Raw genomic sequence first — 13,567 nt, forward strand, 5'->3', positions numbered from 1 at the left:
CCCTTCTAGGAAATAACCAGAAGAGTCCATCCTCAACCCAAGTCAGACACAAACAGCACATCTGCTTGTGGAATTTAAATACAGTTTCAACAGATCTAAGTTAACAATTTATGATGAACTAAAAAATACTCATCATTCTTCCTCTAGTATTGGGAGGAGGGGGGACGTCAACCATGGAAACCGTGGAGCTCAGACAAGCCCAACACAGTCAGACTGTCCCAGAGCATCAGACACGTGTGAAATGTTCCTTTCCCCTACCTGATGCGGTCCAGGGAACAGCTGGGAGAGTCAGATCAGTTGTCCCCACCCAGTACCCGTGCTGACCCCGGGTTCATGACAGCCTCACTCCTGGACCATGAGAGGAGTCCGAGGTCAGGAAGAGACAGGAAGCCACTGTCGCTGGCCTGTGTACCCTTCACTGTGTGCTTGTACCTAGACTCGTAATTGCTAAATGTTCGCTTTTGTGTGATTCGGGAAGTTTAGATCCTCTCTTTGAAAACTCTCTGCTCTCTCTCCTTCTTGTTCTGTGACTTCATAATGCCATGGGATTTTGACAGCAATCAAATGGGTACAGACACTCCAGTATATACTACCCCTGTCAGCAGATGCGCAAGTCCCTTTAGGTTATCATTGTGTAAAATTCTTCTTCCTCCTTCTCTAAGAGGAAGATGATGCATTGTGACAATGTCCTGACATTAGGATGGTGCCTTCCAGCCTAGAACAATTCTTGGTGTCCAGCAGGTCCCCAGACTACAATTGTAGGGAAAAATTTCACTGTTTAGTTTATAAAATGCTTGTCTCAAGCAAACAGAATATTGCTCTCCTCAACACTTTGTCAAGACGTGGGACTCCTTCAGTCGTTGCTCAGAGATTTCCAGTATTTCTTACCTGTCTCCTCTACCCATACAGAAATTGTCTCTTGATGTCCCAGGAGAGAGAGGACAACTAGTTATTGGAAAGAGCCATGCATAACAAGGCTGGAATGGTTTTTAGAAATTAGTAAGCCCAGTATGCCCACTAGAGTTAACAGTCACAAGCACAGGTTGTATCCACGTGTCCTCAGTATCATTTTCTAATTATGAGGACTTGAAAATTTTACTTCAGCTCTATGAACCTCAGTTTCTTCACCTGTAAAATGGAAATTAGGAATCCCATCTTGACCAGCTGCTTTGAAAAATCACAAGGGAAGACCATGTGTATAAAAATCAAAGTACCACCATCAAGTGGGTCTTTGATAATGCAAGTTTTATTCTTTTTTCCTACTGGATACTCAGAATCCTAACCTTTCAACCAAAATGACATAGTGGGTCCTTCTGTAAGGGAAATGGGCTGAGGATCTTCCTGCAGAAGGCTGAGATCTACCTGGGCAGACTGACACCTGGGGGTCACTGTAACATTGCCGCCCGTGATTGGTTCCCAGCTGGCCTATTGCACAGCTACGTCTAATACGAGATGGCAGGTATCATGCTAGTCCAGGAAGGATGCCGTGGAGGAATGAGGCCGTATCCACCTGGAAGATTTGCAGGGAAGTTTCTCAGAGGAGAGGACACCTGAGCTAATGCTATGAGAAGAGTAAGGCTTGGTCACCCGCATGAGACCTGAGGGAAACAGGACACTGGAGAAGCAAAGCCCTAGAGGAACAAGCGAGCAGGGAAACAGCTGGGGGAGACGGCCAGTTCATAGTGAGGCTGGAACATGTGTCGGGATTTGGAAAGTGAAAGGGAATCTGATATATGACAGTCTTGAGAATTTTGCCATGCAGGAAAGAGATTCTAATTTGAGAGACTAGAGAGCCAGGGAAAGACTTCAGGTTAAGGAGTGACATGGTCAGATCTGAGTTTCAGAAATACTGGCTGGAAAATAACAGTGTGTATTCAGAGACTTCCCTTGTGGTTTAGGGATTAAGACTCCAAGATTCCACTGTGGGGGCCACAGGTTCACTCCCTGTTGGGGAACTAAGATCCCACATGCCACGTGGTGTGGCCAAAAAAAAAAAAAAAAAAAACGAGAGTGTATATTCAGTAGGGATTGGGAACTGGAAGCAAACAGCTGCCAGAAAACTATTCCAAAACTAGGTGAGAACTAAAACAGAAATAGGATAGAAGGAGAAAGGTGGATGGATGTGAGATTTACTGAGGAAATAGAATCTACAAACTTAGGATGACCAGACTATGGAATATGGGGGAAAAGAAAAGCAGCAAAGATGAGACTAAGATTTCTGGCTTGAGAAATGGTGCCAATGGTTCTGCCAAGAATTGGAAAGAGACTTTGGGGGAGGTGGTGATAGCTTATGGTGAATGATGTTGGATTCGTGACTCCAAAGAAGATTTAGCTTCGGGACCAGGGACCAGCCTTGATCACTCAAGAGCTTTTGTGTAGCAGAGTTTTATTAAAGTGAAAAAGGGACAGAGAAATTTCCTGACATAGACATCGGAAGGGGGATGGCGAGTGCCCCCACTCGTTAGCCTTAGCAAGGCCTTATATACTTTTACCAGACCCACTCCCACAACATACACCTTAAATTAACAAGGTTAGAACTAACAATAGAAGGGTCTTACCAGACTCACTCCCACAACATACATCTTAAATTAATAAGATTAGAACTAACAATAGAAAGGTCTTACCAGACCCATGGAGCTGCCCTTGTGGCTCAGCTGGTAAAGAATCTGCCTGCTATGTGGGAGCCTGGGTTCAATCCCTGGGTTGGGAAGACCCCCTGGAGAAGGAAAAGACTACCCACTCCATTATTCTGGCCTGGAGAATTCCATGGACTGTATAGTCTGTGGGGTCACAAAGAGTTGGACACAACTGAGCAACTTTCACTTTAGAGCTGCCTTTGTAGCTCAATTGGTAAAGAATCTGCCTGCAATTCAGGAGACCTGGGTTCAATTCCTGATTCAGGAAGATCCCCTGGAGAAGGAAATGGCAACCCACTCCTAGTTCTTGCCTAGAGAGTCCCATGGACAGAGGAGCCTGGCAGGCTACAGTCCATGGGGTCACAAGAGTCGGACAGGACTTAGTAACTATACCACCACTACCAGACCCACTCCCACAATATACATCTTAAGATAGATAACAAGATTAGTCAGAAGATTCTTGTTAAGGAGAAACATGTCCTCATGCACGGTACATTGTTGTCATATAATCATTGGTACGGAGTTTAAGGGAAAACATATCCTTGAGCAAGATGAGCTGTTTTGTTGTGTAATCCTCAGCTCTGGGTTTAAAGAAAAAAACATTTGTCCTTTTCTCCTCCTTGAGAACCCCAGACCCCTACCTCCTCTTTGAGAGCTCTGGACCCCTTTTTCCTCTCGGGGACTCTGGACTTCTTATCAACCTACCTAGAAATTGACTCTCTCAGTGGTAAGGAAATGATGAGTTCAACTTGGGACCTGTTGAATTTGAGGATGGCCTGAGACCTCCAAATGGAGATGCTCAGCAAACAGCCGTATAAAGCGACCTCCTGGAATCTATGACTAGGAGAGTGACCAGCCCACATTCCTGTTGAATCTGACCAGCTCCCTTCTCTGTTTCCAGTACTTCATCTTCACGGGGGTGTTGGCCATGGTGACCTGTGCAGTTTTCCTCCGACTCAACTCTGTGCTCAAGCTGGCCGTGCTCCTCATCATGATTGCCATCTATGCCCTGCTCACCGAGACCATCTATGCAGGCCTCTTTCTGCGCTACGACAGCCTGAGCCACAGCGGAGAGTAAGTGCCCACCACTGTGCTCAAAAAGAGCTCAGCGTCTAGTGGGAAATGAAACCATTGGGAAAATGACTAAGGCAGAGAGACTTAGAGACTGATTGAATATTGACTTATTTCTCACGCACTCTGGATGACAAGTTTAGGCAAAATTCCTAGTTTTCTATTTTATCATGTATATTCACTACAGATTAATTCATGGATTAAAGTTTGGACTAAACCATAGCTCAAGTCTCCCTAAATGTAATAATTTATAATTCCTTCAACTGTAATGGCTCCAAGATTTGTGAGGTCTGATTGTCACTTTGCTGCAGCACTATTAATAATAGCAGACCTGTGCATCGAGCAGTTGCTAAACTCCTTACATTGTGTTATTTTGAAATATGGAAAAATACAACAACAACAAAAATCTTAGCCCAGATTCCTTAGAGAACAGAGCCTGAGGCAAGCATGAAGTGCTAATCCAAACCCAGGACGGCAAAAGTGAGGGGAAAGGAAGTGAAGAAGGAAAGGATGGAAGGGAAATACAAGCCATCTTATGCTGCCCAGATGAATCGTGAAGCTGGGGCTTTGGAGGATGTCTCGAAGTCTCTCTGGGTAGGTGAAGAGGTAGGGAAAATGTCTCAGACAGGAGGGATGGAATCTGTTGGTTCCTTCCCTCTCGTTTCTCCCATTAGTCTCAGTTCATACTCTGGATGTACTTCCTAGTGATGTACTCCAGCCATTTCTACAGCCCTTGGGGAAACCAGACCCCACACCTGCCTTGTGGAGCTCCACGGGGGCTGGAAGCGATGGAAGGAGCCAGACACCGAACAGGAGGCTGATTGGCCTCGGGAGGTGGGAAAAACAGAAGTCTCGCTGAGACCAGAACATGTGGCCAAAGTCTGAGAAATAGAGGCGGTCAAGACAGTCCAAGAAGCCCCAGAAAATATGCCTGAGACTAATAATGGGAACATTTATGATCCAGCTCCTGGAAATAAACAATGCATACAATTAGTCATGTTTACTTCTGCATTTTTAAAAGGATAAAGTCTTTCAGATATTGTTGAAGTTCCCTTCCCCAGCATTGTTCTTTTATCCTCCTCCCAAGAGCCAACTTCTGGTGCATTTAATGTGTATCCTTCCCATCCATGTGTTTTATATTGGGTAGGCCAAAAAGTTCATTCTGATTTTTCTATAAACTGAAAAAATCAGAACTAACTTCTTGGCTAACCCAGTATATATTTAGCTGTATCTATATTTTAAATTGTTTATAAAATTCTTATGCTATCATGTAATATTGTATTTTTTAAATTCGTATAGGTTCATATCTACAGATTTAGCTCATTTTAGATAGAACATACCAAGATATATTTATCCTCTAACCTATTGAAACGTTATTGATACTTCATGATCACCATTGAAAATATCTCTTTGGGTTTAGATCTCAAAACACACTTACTGGAATAGAGGGTATCTGCATTTTCAACTTTTTAAGATCTTGCCAAATGGCTCTCCAACAAATTTGGAATGGTTTATCTCTTACAAGCAGTGGTCTCTGTAATTCTTATTCAGTTCCTTAGTGAGAATTTTATCTTATTATTTTCACTAGTAGTTCCTTCATCATGAATAAGTTTGTGCAGCTTGTTATTGTTTATTGACCATTTTCGGTAAACTTCCAGGTCATATCTTTTGCCTGGTTTTCTATTAGGTGGTTTGCCTTTTTCTTACTAGGTTTGTAAAGGTTCCTTATAATTTCTAGGTACTAATTTGTGCCTGTTATGCAAATACAACATCCGCTTTATACCCATTACCTTATTTAACCTTCATGGCAACAATCTGAGGAACACAGGCTCAGAGAGGTTCAACAATTACCTGGATGCACATGGCCAATAGGTGACAGATCTGGATTCAAACTCGGGTCTTTCTGGCTCAAAAGCCCATCTTTGTAAACACCGGATACAAGTCTCTCACATCAAGATGAAGAATCTCTCACCAAATGCCCAGGGTTCAAAGAAAGTCAAAATAGTTTCAAATTAGATTAAATGGTTAGTGGCAACAGACCTCCCATGGCCAAGCAGAAATCAGCACAAAAGAGGGCAAAAATATATATGAACAAGGAAGGCCATTTTTGTGGTAAAAATAAAAATTACCTAAAACCTACTCACTCAAAGGAAATTTAAAAAGTATTAATGGAGCAAACCAGGGCTCTGGCGTCAGGTCCAGACTCTGCTGCATTAGAAAGTCCCTTCCCACCTCTGGACCGCAGGTTACTCATCAGCGAAGTGAAGTAATTGTACTCAATTGTGGGGCTGCATGAGACTCCGATGTGCCTGCACATGGTAGGTATTCAGCATCTGTTCACTCCTATCCCATCCTTCCTTTTCAGGAGAAAGGTTTAGCTCTGAATTCTGTTTTAAGGTCTTAAGGAAAAACTTACTGTTAAATTGTTAAGTAGGATTCTAAGAGTGCACATAATCCCAAGTTCATTGCTGCTTTTCTCAGCTTCCTGACTCAAGGTTGATTGTCAGTTAGTCTTGTATTGATTCACACTCTATCAACAGAATTAAATTAATGAGAAATGGAAGAGTCCATTCAGCTTTCCCTCTCGGCCATGTTTATAAATCAACAGGTCAGTAGTCACTGTGGATCCATTTAGCAGTCATAATCTACTCATACAATTGGAATTTAACCAATCCATAGGAGCTCGCATTGGTTTGGGGCATTTCTGCTGATTGTTCCTGGGGATTGGGTGCTTGGGAAAGTACAGAGAACCTAGCCAGGGCATCCTGGCTACATCCACACTGAGATGACCCCAATACTCGGACTCTATCTGCTCATGAGGCCCCCTCCATGACAACCCCCTGTCTCCATGGATGACAGTGAGCGCAAAACAGGGGAGGTACCCTCACTGCCAATATCTTATCGGCCCCTAGAAATTCATCCTCCTCAGCACCCCCAGTAAGGAAGACTATATCGTGACACCTGCAAGTACAAGTTTAGGAGCCAAACCACCTGTCTTCAAATCCCAGCACCTTCATCAGCCAGCTGTGTGATCTTGAGAAAATGAATTAAAAGCAACTTAACCTCTTTAAGCCTGATTTTCTCATCTGCGAAGTGGGGGTGATAATAGTTCCTATGTTGTAGGAATATACGAGAGATAAATTGTGATAGTGGAAACTTAGCTCAAGGTCTGGCATAGAATAAGCACTTGATGAATATAAATGATTATTACAGTAAGTCCCCTACATACGAACAAGTTCCCTTCTGAGAGTGCATTCATAAGTTCAATTTGTTGGTAAGTCCAACAAATAGATACCCAGCTAACACAATGGCTAAATAGTACTATACTGTAATAGGTTTGTAATACTTTTCAAGCAAATAATGCATAGAAAACAAACACAAAAAATAAAGAAAACATGTTTAATCTTACAGTACAGTACCAGCTACATCACCACTGCTTGTACTCTTGCTTCCAGACATCCTGGGCTTGAAATAAAGACCCTGTACTTCTGTATTCTATATGTTACTGGACAATAGAGGATGCCTGCATGTACAATGTAGCCAGACATGTGAACTAACTTGCATGATTGGACATATGAATGCATCTTTGCATCCTTGAAAGGTCATAGCTTGAAGATTTATGGGGAAAGGACTTACTGTGTTAGACATGACCCTTTCTATAGCACAAATACTACTATTCTTAGAAATATCCCTGCTTTCATCTCTGGACTGCTGTACCATACCTGATCTCCTAAGCCACCCTCTCAAGGCATCCTCCTCAAAGCCATCTGGTCAACTCATTATCTTTCTTAAAATCCTTAAGGGGTTCCTTGTTACCTCTAAGGAGAGGAAAGTTCAACTTGTTTGTCAAGAACTTCAAAACCCTCCCTGGAGTCCCATTGACTCCTCCGACCTTATCTCCTACAACTCCACAGGTCACTGTTTAGATCTCACATTCTAGCCATGGGAAACCATGTGCCATTGCCCACATGAGCCTCTGCACTTTCTTCCCCCTTGCCAACCCATCATGCTCAAGACCGCCTCCTCCATGAAGCCCTCTTTGATCATTCCTCATTTTCTAATCTATGCATATAATTTTTTATCATTGCACTTATCATTACACTGATTGTAATCATTAATTTCCATATCTTCCTCCTCTGTTAGAATAGGAGCTTTTAAGGGCAAGGGCCATTACCCATGTTCATAATTTTTGGCACTTAGTGGAGTATCTGGCAGCAGATGTCCAATTAAATGCTTGTTGAATGAAATGAATGAGTGACTGATGGAAATAGTAGTTCATTTGGGATCATATTACACCACAAGTTCACAGTAAGCTAAGTTTCACCTGCCTACACCCTATGATCTCCTGGGTGGCTCAGTAGTAAAGAATCTACCTACCAATGCAGGAGACACAAGAGATGTGGGTTTGATCCTGTGGGTGGGAAGATCCCCTGGAGAAGGCATGGCAACCCACTCCAGTATTCTTGCCTGGGAAGTTTCATGAACAGAGGAGCCTGGCGGGCTACATTCCATAGGGTTGCAAAGAGTCACACACAACTGAGCAACTGAGCGCTCATTCACGTGCTCGCAAACCAGGTGCTCCCCTTGCTGTCAGGAGAATTTGCTTCCGAACTTAAGTGTCATAACCATTGCTGTGGGCTTTGGTAGGTTCTGCAGATTCACAGATGAACAAGATACTGCAAGGAGTTTGCCTACTAAATCGCTTCAGTCGTGTCTGACTCTTTGCAACCTTATGGACTATAGCCCTCCAGGCTCCTCTCTCCATGGGATTCTCTAGGCAAGAATACTGGAGTGGGTTACCATGCCCTCCTCCAGGGGATCATCCTGACCCAGGAATTGAACCCACTGCCTCTTTCATCTCCTACATGGGCAGGCAGGTTCTTTACCACTGAGCCATCTGGGATAAGGAGCTTAGAAGCAAGTAATTATAAGTAAGTGCATGTTAGAAAGCCATGGGAGCTTACTGAAAAAGCATCATTGAGATGTGCATTGATAGTCAGCCTTCATCATTCACTAGATTTGTGAATTAGAGTGTCTCATTTAACATCTGAGTCTCAGTTTCTGCTTTACTAGAATAGGGAGAATAATATTTTAAGTGTTGCTGTGACAATTAAAGCAGGCAATGTACGCAAAGTGTTATTAGAGGTATGACATAAAATCAGTGCTAAGCAAATGCAGTCATTAGTATGGCAACAGAATAAAAGATAAATTCAAACTGGCTGGTTTATTTTGGGTTCCACAAGGGGAAATGGGAACTAATTGCAGCATTAAAATTTGGCATCAGATGCACAATGGCTAATGCTCTGACTTGGTGCCTGAGATGTGAATTCTCATCCTGGGACACAAATCAGCTGGGTGACCTTGAGCAAGCATCTTATTCTTTCTGGGCTTAGTCTTCAACCAGTAATTAAAGGGCTTGCAAGGACCATCATATGATGTATGGCACACATAATATGGAATTGGATGGATACATTAAATTCACATTGTGTAGTATTTAATTACATAGAATTATTTTCGTAATACATACTAAGTGCAAAAATATGTTACAAAGCAGTCTGAACCCTCTGATTCTAAATTTGTAAACATAAATATATTTTTGCATGAAGGAAAAGGAAATGACATTGAGCTGATTCCAAAATACTAATCATTGTTTTCTCTGGGTGATAGGCTGAAGAACAATTTTTATTTTTTTTAATTTGTGAATTTGTATTAGCTTCCGAATTCGCTACAACTAGTATGAGTACTCTGCAATGATTAATGCTCAAATTAAATATTAATTTTATGAGATATCAGATAAGATGGTCTCTGAAGATTGTGGTAGCCCTGAGGATCACATTATTCTACATGTGTTTTCACTTAATTATGTCCTTTTCTATGAGCATAGGGTGAGGATACTATCAATTCAGTAATTTTGTTAATACAAATAAATTAGTTCAAAATCTCCTTGGTTTCATGTCTCTGCCACTTAATATCTGGCAAAGTATTAGAGTTTTGTACAAATTTCAGTCATTTGGCTCTCTTTGGAAGTTCTTCAAATAGTCATCGAAATTACAAAGAAAAAAAATCCTTTCAAATCACAGTTTTTTCTGGATGTTCTTTGGCCTGACTAACTTACTGGGCATATTCTGTAGTCTCTAGTTAGGCCATATTTTTTCCATTTGAAGTACATCCTGAAGACTTAACAACTGTTTATAATTTTCCTTTACTTTTTCCGAATGTGTTCTAGTCATCTCTCTATTTTTAGTCAACCACTACTTTCACAGTGATTCAAGATGTATTTACGTTTTCTCTTGAAGGTATGTTTTATGTGATAAGTTGCTGAGTTTTAAAAATTCTTCTGCATCAGAAAGGAGAGTATATCAGAAGTGCCAGTCAGGGCAGCAGTTCAGGCTATATTTATGAGGAGCTAAACATAGGACACGTCCCATTCAATCTATGCCATGTGAATGAGTGATTTTGTAAAATACCACCACTAGGAGCAAGTTGATGTACTTGTAGCTTTAAGGGATAAAGAGAGTACATGCCAAGCATGTATGTTGCCGAGATTTGGTCAATTATTTCTCGCAATTAAGGAGGTGAATGCAATTAGTGTCCTTCACAAGGCAACAAACTGAGGCTCAGAGGTATTAAGTAGCTTGTCCAAGGTCAAACCGTTGGTCAGTAGCAGAACTGAGATTGGAAGCTGGGTCTGCATGAGTACAAAGCTCGTGAATTGATTTTGTCAGGTGTCCACAAGCTTGAAAGGCCAGAGAATTGTGATGTGAAAAAAGGGTCGTGTTAGTATGTCCCTGTGCTCAGCACTATGGTGACTGTGACCAAATGAGTGAATGAACCTAGCCCCTAAAATTCTGGATGACAATACATGACCTATAGTCCAGCTGTAAGCTGTACGGCTCTCCCAGATCTGAGCGCTGTCTCCTGCTGAGTCTGCGTGTGGCCTCAGACTGGAGGTATGGCATTTATTTATCCTCCCTGCACTACAGGCTTGTAAACCAGCTGCTAGCTAAGTAAGATCTATGCCTTATACCTATAGACTCCCCTCCCCCCTTTTCCTCCCAAACTCTTCAGTTCAGTTTAGTTCAGTCGCTCAGTCGTGTCCAACTCTTTGCGACCCCACGGACTGCAGCACACCAGGCCTCCCTGTCCATCACCAACTCCCGGAGCTTACCCAAACTCATGTCCATCGAGTTGGTGATGCCATCCAGCCATCTCATCCTCTGTCATCCCCTTCTCCCACCTTCAGTCTTTCCCAGCATCAGGGTCTTTTCTAATGAGTCAGATCTTCGCATCAGGTGGCCAAGGTATTGGAGTTTCAGCTTCAGCATCAGTCCTTCCAATGAATATTCAGGACTGATCTCCTTTAGGATGGACTCTTATCAGCCTTTAGTATTTGGCTCTTGAGTCTCGCCTGAATATCCAGCCTAGTTTACTTTCTCTTCCCTTATATTCCCATGGCAACCAGGGTGTATCTTTACTATGGGGTGTACCATGTTATGAAATCATCTGTCTAGTTCTTTCCTATACTGAACTGTATTGAGGGCAAAGGCAAGGTATCTTCTTCAGTTCTGTATCCTAGCATGTGCCTGGTACACAGTAGATGGTCAATAATTATGTGCATCATTGGGGCTACAGAAAAGAGATGTAATAATGAGTTTCATCTATTATTAGCATCTTATCTCCAAGGAAAAGCAATGGAACTAGGAATTCACGAATCTGCATCTTGTTGCAGCCAGGGTTCCTGGAGCCCTGGGTCCCCATGCGCACAGTATCTCCCCAAGAGAAAGCACATTTCCATTCCCGAGTCTCCTTTCTGCCTGGAGAGCTGGACTGGGTCTGGCCCTGTGTAAGCTGGAAGGGTCTTTTAGTGTAAAGCTAGGTGAAAAGCTGGCCTTGGCAGCTGAGTTCATGCTGTCATTTCCCTGAGCCCCATGCTACTCCTGCTAGTCTCCAGGGAGAATAGAAAAGGGAAGGCTGGAGATGGCCTGGGTGCCGCCATGTTTGTGCCCATTCTGCTCTCTCTCTGAGCCCTGCATCTCATCTCTGATGGCCCCATTGTGTCCTTTAACACATAAGAGTCAAGTTACCTCTGAATGAGTTCTGAGTGTATGTGTGCTTGTGGTTGGGAAGCTATAAAACAAAGGAGTGATGTGATCTGGTTTTGTTGTTGTTCAGTCACTAAGTCATGTCCGACTCTGTGACCCCAAGGACTGCAGCATGGCAGGTTCCTCTGTCCTTCACCATCTTCTGGAGTTTGCTCAAACTCATGTTCATTGAGTCAGTGATGCCATCAAACCACCTCATCTTCTGTTGCCCTCTTTTCTTCTTGCCCTCGATCTTTCTGGCTTTCATGGTATTAAAAAAACAAAACTCTAGCAGCCATGCAGAAAAGAGATTGTAAAGGAGAACAACATTGCCCAAAATTGCAATAAGATTTTTTATAAAAACCTAAGTGTTATTCTTCTCCTCCTGCCCCCAATCCCTCCCAGCATCAGGGTCTTTTCCAATGCTGCAATTGATGGGGTCGCGAAGAGTCAGACATGACTGAGCGACTGAACTGAACTGAACTGAACTGAAGTGTTATTCTTAGAGCACTTACAACAGGTGCTGCCACATAGCAAGTCCAATGTGCCTGTCTCTTAAAGAGGACAACATGGAAGAAAGAGAATGTCTGTCTTCATATGGACCTTTGTGACAATAAAGTGTAAGAGTTCCTTGAAATTTAAAAAAAGCTTTTTGCAATAGAAGACATCATTATTAATGAGAATGCATTGTCTAGATGCTAGATTCTGGAGTCTTCCACCAGGTATGACCTACATGACCTTGTAGCCCTGGGGGTCAACTGGTTTCCGATTAGCCTATGTGGAGGCCTTCAGAGACCCCTATCATATAGTGGGAGCTCAGAAAACAACTGCTCCTTTCTTTTTATCCCACTCCACTCTGAATCTCAGTTTCATAATGGGTTTCCTTGAAGTCCCTTCATAGTTGTCAATAACCACGCCACTATTTGCATTTTTTTCTCCTGGCAGAGATTTCCTGGGGACCAAGGAAGCATCACTACTGCTAATGGCCATGTTCCTTCTCGCTGTGTTCTACCATGGACAGCAGGTAATCTGACGTTTTCCTCTGACTGCCTGTGATTACCTGGTATTTCCTGCTGCCATAAAATTGGCCTGGGGGGCCACCACTCATCTCTGTGGTAAATGACTTAGTAACTTGCAGCAAGTAGCGATTCTTCTTTTTCTTCTTCTTTTATTTTCTTTTGTTTCTTTCCTTTCCCCCCACCCCCGCCCCCCTCTTGGCGGAGCCATGCATGACTTGTGGGATCTTAGCTTCTTGACCAGGGTTTGAACGTAGGCCCCGGTAGTTAAAAGCACTGAGTCCTAACCACTGGACAGCCAGGGAATTCCCAGCAAGTTGTGATTCTTAACAAAGCAATTCCTAGTATGGAACACTTAATAAAAAACTAAGATGGAGATGATTTGGAGAGCAATATGGTTTTCATTCCTTTTAGGTGTATCTCTTTCAGTGAAAGTATTATAAGGAAAAAAAAAAAAGAGCTTTCAATTTCTGGCTAAGGCCAACTGGGATCTCTCCCAGTTCTGTTGCCTGGATAAAACTATTACTATGGAAGTCGACCTGGTGGGACAGTGGCAAAGATTCTTCCTGTCAGTGTAGAAGACACAGGTTCAATCCCTGGATCAGGAAGATCCCCTAGGGAAGGAAATGGCAACCCACTCAAGTATTCTTGCCTGGGAGATCCCATGGATAGAGGAGTCTGGCGGGCTACAGTCCATGGGGTCGCAAAGGGTCCGACACAACCTAGCAACTAAACAGTAACAATGGAAGTTGTGTAAATAAGG

At 42.8% G+C, this 13,567-nt stretch overlaps 1 protein-coding gene across 1 annotated transcript in view; it reads left to right on the plus strand.

Annotated features, from left to right (window-relative positions):
- Positions 1–13,567, plus strand: part of ADCY8 (adenylate cyclase 8) — a 225,289-nt gene that overhangs the window by 185,584 nt on the left and 26,138 nt on the right. The window contains exons 12-13 of the mRNA XM_061122792.1: positions 3,538–3,710; positions 12,734–12,812. Coding sequence (XP_060978775.1) covers positions 3,538–3,710; positions 12,734–12,812 — 252 coding nt within the window. The remainder of the gene's footprint in view (positions 1–3,537; positions 3,711–12,733; positions 12,813–13,567) is intronic.

Source organism: Dama dama, chromosome 21 (assembly GCF_033118175.1).
Source record: "Dama dama isolate Ldn47 chromosome 21, ASM3311817v1, whole genome shotgun sequence".
Lineage (NCBI taxonomy): Eukaryota > Metazoa > Chordata > Mammalia > Artiodactyla > Cervidae > Dama > Dama dama.